The following is a 6,831-nucleotide window of genomic DNA, read 5'->3' as shown; positions in this document are numbered from 1 at the left end:
ATTAGATAATGTGATAGATAACGTAATAATATTTAATTATTTTATTTTTTAAATTTGTTTATTTATTTAAAAATTTATTTTTCTATATGTAAATTATATAAATATGTTAATAAATAATATTTTAATAAATATTATTTAATTAATAAATTTAATAAATATTTTAATATTTATAGTATTACTGTATATATTTATGCTCTTATAAGTAGCATTTTAAGTTTAATGTAAAATTTAAAACAAATAAAATAAATATTCAATATATTAAGACATCAAAATATTCAGATATCAAAATTGCAAAAATTGATAATTTGAAAAAGCCACTATGCATGGACAGTTGCTCTCGTTCCTCTGGCTCCGCCACTAATCCAGCAAATGAGAGAGAATGTTGAGACTTTTTTTTTTTTTTTTTTTTTTTTTTTTAATAAAGTGTTAAGACTTATGTACAGTAATAAAAATGATGATGATTTATTTCACGGTGGCTTAAATTTTTGGAAGCAAAAGTAATTCTAACACATTATTTTTGATCACATACGGCACCACACAACAAATTAAACTTTTTGACATGTCTCATATTATTCGAAATTTAAAACATAACACAAAGGTCTAATTTAATACATAGACTCACAGGAGTTCGTCTCTAGTGCTCTGGGAGCACAATAGATTTTTGCGACATAGAGAAAAGGCAAAGCCACATTGGCACACAGACAGACTGAAGCTACTGAGGCTACCAAACGCCTTTTTATGTGGTCTGAATTGCTCAGTCTAACTTTTCAGAACCATCATTTCATTTTATTTATTTTAGTCCCCCTTATATTTACATAATTAGGATGGGACTGGACCACCACGTGAAACACACCCAGATTAATAAGTAATTAATAAACCCTTTTCGCTGGGTATTATAATAATTATGTAGCATATGCATAAAATTAGCAAGTGGTGACAATCTTAGAAGTAAAACTTGCATCCACAGCTTCTCCAACAGTCAAGAAGACTCTTCCACCAATTTTACTCACGAAGTTGGCTAGCTTTAGCTTGTGAATCACTTGCCATCTTGGATTCGAAATGGCTAACTGAGAGAGAGAGAGAGAGAGAGAGAGAGAGAGTGTACAAGTATCAACACCAATGACAATAAATTATATTCTTGTTGACCCAAGAGAAGAAAATGGCCCAAGAGGAAAATTTAATGAAAAATTATAGTCTTATTTTGACTGGGCATTGACTTATTTATTTATTTATTTATTTTTAAAAACCAATTAAGAAGTTATTAAAGAATTATTGAACAATTCTTTTATTATTAATACCCATACCCACAAAACAAAAAAAAAAAAAAAAAAAACCAGCACATATAGCTTTATTAAATTATTATTATTGTTTACCTCGATTCCTTGTGAGATCAAATTCTTATGCAAATTCTCCAGAGAAGCAATTCCTGATGTATCTATGTTCATCAAATCTGCATAAAAAACATGAAATAGAGAGATTAACCTAAATGGATTGCAATAGCGTCCAGACATTTGATTAGTAACTTCTTTTCTCATTTTTATTCTGAAACAATATTTAATTAATTAGTCTTGTATAGCATATGCAGGACTTGTCTTCTATATATTGAGTTTCAAAGACAATTTTATTTTTCTAGAAATTTCAATATTTGAAGAGCTTTGACAACGTTGGGCTTACATAGCAACATTATATATGTATATGTGTGTGTGTGTGTGTGTGTGTGTATTTATATATTTTCTTTCCCAGAATGTCTTGTACTCCTTACATTTTTGTATTTTGTAGGCACTGACTCATCTTTATAATCTTTTTAGAACACTTACTAGACATTTCGAGAATAAGGAGGCCAATGTCCTTTTTGCCATTTGCTTTCATCTCCTCTGATATCCATCTCACAATCCTTGATACAATAAAAAAAATAATCAGTATATAAAAATCAATCTTATTAATTAATAAAATTTATAATTATAAATTATTAATCTTCTTTTGTCTCTCTTTATATAATATGGATGTGTATGTGCTAGGCCTGGTATATAAGTAGATATAATAATATATATACCTCTCTCTGACGAAACTGGCATTAGCGAAACAAAGCAAGGCAGACTTGACACGGATTATCATAATCCCAGGAAATTGGATAGCCATTGGATATTGTTCAATATCACAAAACGTGTCAGTTCCAGGAAGTTTTCCCAAAGTTTCTGTTCCTGGTATAATCGAGATTATAACAACCTTTGCGAATGATATTGTCACCTGCATAATCATATAATATATATAATCATGTGCCTCCTTCAGTTTCTTTGAAGATCAATGCAACCGGCCTTAAACAAATTAATTTAACTTTGTTAATTATTATCAGCAAAGAGAGTAGACTATATTTTGTATGGCCTTTCAGTCAAAATACGCACTTTGTAAAGAAGTATTTAGTATTGTTAAACATCATTACAAAAAAAAAAAAACTATTTTAAAATAAATTGAGTATATATTAGGCATACCAAAATTTTAATTAAAGCACAAAGAGATTCTTATTCTAATTACTTTGAAGAACCACTTTAAGAATTTTTTTTCTTTTTCTCTTTTTCTTCAATTTTTTTTTTCTTACCTTCCAAAGACATTAATTTTAGATAGTGCTTTATAATATGATATAGTACGTAGCACTTTAATTAAGCACTATCAATGGCACTTCCAAAACACACCTGTTTGATTCTTAATTTGTCTAGTTTAGAAATACCAGTGCTTAGATTCTAAAGATATAATAATAACCTTCAAACAATTTGGAGGGTGTCCATTGACCATGACCATGACCATGATGAATACCCACTAGGTTAATATAATGAAAGACAAAAAAGGATGGTCTTATTTTATACACCCATTACATCACACTCTCTTAGAATAGTTCCCACAACTACTGATGATGGTGGCGTTTCCATGATTTACTAGTCGTTTCAATTGCTATCTTTTATCAAACACATGGTGGGGTACACTGGCCATGCCCATATACTTGAAACCCAATCAAGCATTTACAAAAACTAAAGTCGACTCCTCGCCCAATTTCTATGGAAGAGGAAGAAGTCGATTTTGTTTAAAATGGATAGATATAGAGTTACATCATATCCATTTAATAGTTTTACTATTAAGATATTAATTGTTAATGTTTGGATTGCTTCAAAAATTGATACATTAAAAAATATATATATATATATATATTTATGATTCAGTGCATCTATATAAAGTTTTATTTCATTGATATATATCCAGGTATATAGTTTTAATAAGTTTCAATTTTAGTTGAAAAATGATATCCTAATACTAAAATTATTATGTCCATATGATATGAAGTGAACCTAATTCTGTATACATCTTCATAAAACTATTTTCTTTTTAAGTGAAGGAACCAAAAGAAAGTCAAAACCCGAAAGTAGGTAGCTACAGCTTGGTAGCCTAGAGTAGTGGTCTTACCGCAACCATTAGACCAATCTCCACAGACGCAAATAGAACTCCCAAGAAAGCTCCAATGCAAGCAAGGAAGTCCGACTTATCAACCTTCCAAATATGGTAGATTTCATTGAGGTTGATGAGCCCTGGAATAGCAGACAGAATTATGGATGCAAGAATTGCTGTTGGAGTGTAATACAAGAGCTTCGTGAATAGTTCCAACGATGCCAGAACTGTAATTGCCATCACGATGTTTGACACCAATGTTTCACAGCCTGCGCTGTAGTTTACAGCGGTCCGAGAAAATGAGCCTGCAGAAACCATAATGTTTTAGAATAACTAACATCAGATTTTTATAATGATTTTTTGGAAAATATATATATATATATATATATAAGTAATCAATATACCGGTTGCAACATAGCAAGAAGTGAAAGATCCAATAATGTTCATAAACCCCATAGCTACCATTTCTTTGTTTCCGTCGAGCTGGTAATTTTTCATAGCTGCAAACGACCTTCCTACAGCAATTGCTTCCTAAATAAGAAAGAAAGAAACTAATGCTTAGAAACATTATTCATTTTGTACTTATTAAGATCAAAAGCGGCTTTAATTTATGTGTACCGACCGTGAGTGCCACAACAGCAACAATTAGTCCAATTTTAGCCACCTCTCCAACAAAGGGACCTTTGAGTTCTAGCTCATGAACCGAGCTAGGATTCAATCCACCTTTGATATGTTTCACAATCTTGACCCCATGTTTATCAGCTCTCACTAGAAACACGGAAAGGGTCGAAAGTATCACAGAAACAAGAGGAGCAATGGCTGACAACCAGAAAAATTTCTTGTTCTTTTTACCCTGCAGCCAATATGTATTGGAAAACTCAATGGGTATAATCATCATGGATATAAGAAATTATTTTAATTTATAACATTATTACTTACCACAAATCTACAAATTAGGATCAAACACAGGAACAAGCAACCAAGGACGGAATTATAAGGACTCCACTGCAAAAGAAGAATCAAGAAAACGATATGAATCTTTTTAAAATCATAGTATCAATATTGTACAGTTATTTGGGTTCAAAATCTCAACCCCCTTTCCACTTCCACTCAATGAAAGAACAGAGAAAGCAATTTAATGAAGAGAAAGTCATGGAAAAGTTACGGGGTGATGAAGTGATGTCCAAACAGCTTTCATGACAGAGATAATATCTGTTCTGTTCGTAAAGTGAGAGATTCCAAGTAGTCCTTTCAGCTGCTGAAGACCAATAATAATGGCTGCACCAGCCATAAATCCTACTGTAGCAGCATGGGAAAGGAAATCCACAAGAAATCCCAATCTGCAAAAGTTGAAAGATAATTGAAGAAAAGTACTAATGAGATTTGGAAGATGTATATATATATATATATACAAGATCGTAGTACCCACCGGAAGAGTCCAAAAGCAGATTGAAAGATACCGGCGAAGAAAGTTGCAGTCAAAACAAGCTTTCTATAAGAAATTGGATCAACTCCTGGATCTTGTAGCTTCTGAAGCATTGAAGGCAAAAGCAGTGAAACCACAGCAACTGGTCCAATTGCTATGTCTCTTGAAGTCCCCATTAGAGCATAGATAAGCGGAGGTACAACACTTGTATCTACATGAATATATGTGTATATATATATGTATATATAAATTGACCATATTACGAAGCCAAAAAAAAAAAAAAAAAAAAAAATCTAAAACTAAAAAGTGCTAGACAACTTACAGAGGCCGTACTGAGGGTCAAGCTTTGCTAAAGTAGCATATCCGATACTCTGCATTTGAAAATGTCCATGCCAATTATATATGTGGTACTATTTTGGAAATATTAATTTACATGAGCAAGAATGTATTAGAAAAAAAAAAAAAAAAATGTTATTGATTTTACCTGAGGAATGCAGAGGCTGGCAATAGTTAAACCGGCCATTAAATCGTGCTTGAATTTAGTTGCGCTGTAATTCCGGCCCCAGACAAGGATAGGAAATATCTGCTGATGGACAGAAAATACTCTTTTGTTTAAAGGCTGATCCATGAGAGACGAGTACTTGCTTCCACAAGATGAAATGGTTTCCTTCACAGAGTCCATGATTTCGTGCCACAGACCTGGAGGTTCAGGAGCATTCAGAACCCACTGAGACCTATCAGCAGGGCTGTTTTTCTCGAGCACAACGTCGAGCACTTGGTCCTCAGCCTTGCAGGTCTCAATGGTGGCTGTTGAGGAGCAAATGCTTGAATTTTTGAAGTGTTTGGGAGAACCTGGAGAGCTCTTTTTGTGATCATCATCATCATCATCACCATGATCAGCATCTCCACCAGGCTCCATGAGGTCTTTCCACTGTCCTGGTGATTCAGTGGCATTCAACCCCACGATAGCAGTTTCATGATCGTTGTTGTTGTTCTTGTCTGGAGCCGAGGAGGCCATTGTTAATTTTGATTGAAGTGTTTGGAAGAACCTCTAAAAGTGGGAGTTCAGAACACCAACTTAGAAAAATGTTTTTGTGTGTTTTGATGCTAAAGTGCTTGGGGCTGTACCGTTATAAGGACCAAAAAGGTAGCCTAGTTAGATATAGAATTATAGGTTGTCTTAATTTCTTCTATTTTTTTTCACACTAGCTACTATTATACTATATGGTATAGTGCTATTAGTTAAATCAATGGTAGAGGTGGTGGTCATCTTCTAAGAGAGAGTTCCAATATGAAATTTCATGAGGTCAAATTTTCAGATATTCAATACCAAAAAGTAATAAAAGTATATATATATATATATATACAAAAATAAAATCAATGGTTGAGAATTTTTATTGTTAAGAAATAATATAATTAAGAACGTTTAACATGTGTACCTATGATCTAAATTTATTAGGTCATAAAGGGGTCGTATAGTGGGAATACATTCATATCTTAAATCAACATACGAGGGAGCTTGGAGGTGCCAAACAACGTGGGAGATTTTTATTTTTATACATACTAAGCTAACGACCTCCCACTATATATATATATATATATATACATATATGTATATGGATTCAATCCATATTGCATTGATTTAATAGTTTTAATATAAGCTTTTTTTATTACTAGTCTATGCATTATATTAAAGTTAAAACTTAAAATTTAACTATTTGGATAAAGTGCATTATTTGGGTCTAGATAACCACAAATAAATTTTTAAATCTTAACCATTGAAGTTTTTTATCATGTCAGATCACAAAAATCATAGAGATTTTATAGATGTTAATGCTACTCCTCAAAATTCCTTTTCAAAAGTATTTTACCATATTGTTTCTAATATCTATATATAGATATATATATGATTTAGTGGACTATCAAGTTCACTTTATTGTATCAAATATTAACGTGACACAAAATGAAAT

At 32.0% G+C, this 6,831-nt stretch overlaps 1 protein-coding gene across 1 annotated transcript; it reads right to left on the bottom strand.

Annotated features, from left to right (window-relative positions):
- Window positions 1-543: 543 nt before the first annotated feature.
- LOC107425432 (sulfate transporter 2.1) lies at window positions 544-6,010 on the bottom strand. Its single transcript, XM_016035436.4, has 12 exons — window positions 5,346-6,010; window positions 5,184-5,232; window positions 4,865-5,072; window positions 4,601-4,775; window positions 4,375-4,440; window positions 4,058-4,288; window positions 3,840-3,966; window positions 3,454-3,740; window positions 2,054-2,247; window positions 1,818-1,894; window positions 1,374-1,450; window positions 544-1,067 (listed from the first exon to the last, which is right to left on the bottom strand). Exons 1-12 carry the CDS (start codon window positions 5,877-5,879, stop codon window positions 924-926), a joined length of 2,169 nt encoding a protein of 722 aa, XP_015890922.3. The 5' UTR covers window positions 5,880-6,010; the 3' UTR covers window positions 544-923.
- Between the last annotated feature and the right edge of the window lie 821 nt (window positions 6,011-6,831).

This window comes from Ziziphus jujuba, chromosome 7 (genome assembly GCF_031755915.1).
Source record: "Ziziphus jujuba cultivar Dongzao chromosome 7, ASM3175591v1".
NCBI classification, from domain to species: domain Eukaryota; kingdom Viridiplantae; phylum Streptophyta; class Magnoliopsida; order Rosales; family Rhamnaceae; genus Ziziphus; species Ziziphus jujuba.
The sequence above is the reverse complement of the archived record's forward strand: the minus strand, read 5'-3'. Positions and strand labels throughout refer to the sequence as shown.

What these genes read in the sequence shown, in the direction of transcription:
- LOC107425432 (XM_016035436.4), bottom strand. Translation starts at nt 5,879, where the DNA reads ATGGCCTCCTCGGCTCCAGACAAGAACAACAACAACGATCATGAAACT. An exon ending in GGACATCACTTCATCACCCC is followed by an intron (nt 4,441 to 4,600) that starts GTAACTTTTCCA and finishes CTTCTTTTGCAG; the next exon opens with TGGAGTCCTTATAATTCCGT. An exon ending in GCCAGTTTCGTCAGAGAGAG is followed by an intron (nt 1,895 to 2,053) that starts GTATATATATTA and finishes TATTGTATCAAG; the next exon opens with GATTGTGAGATGGATATCAG.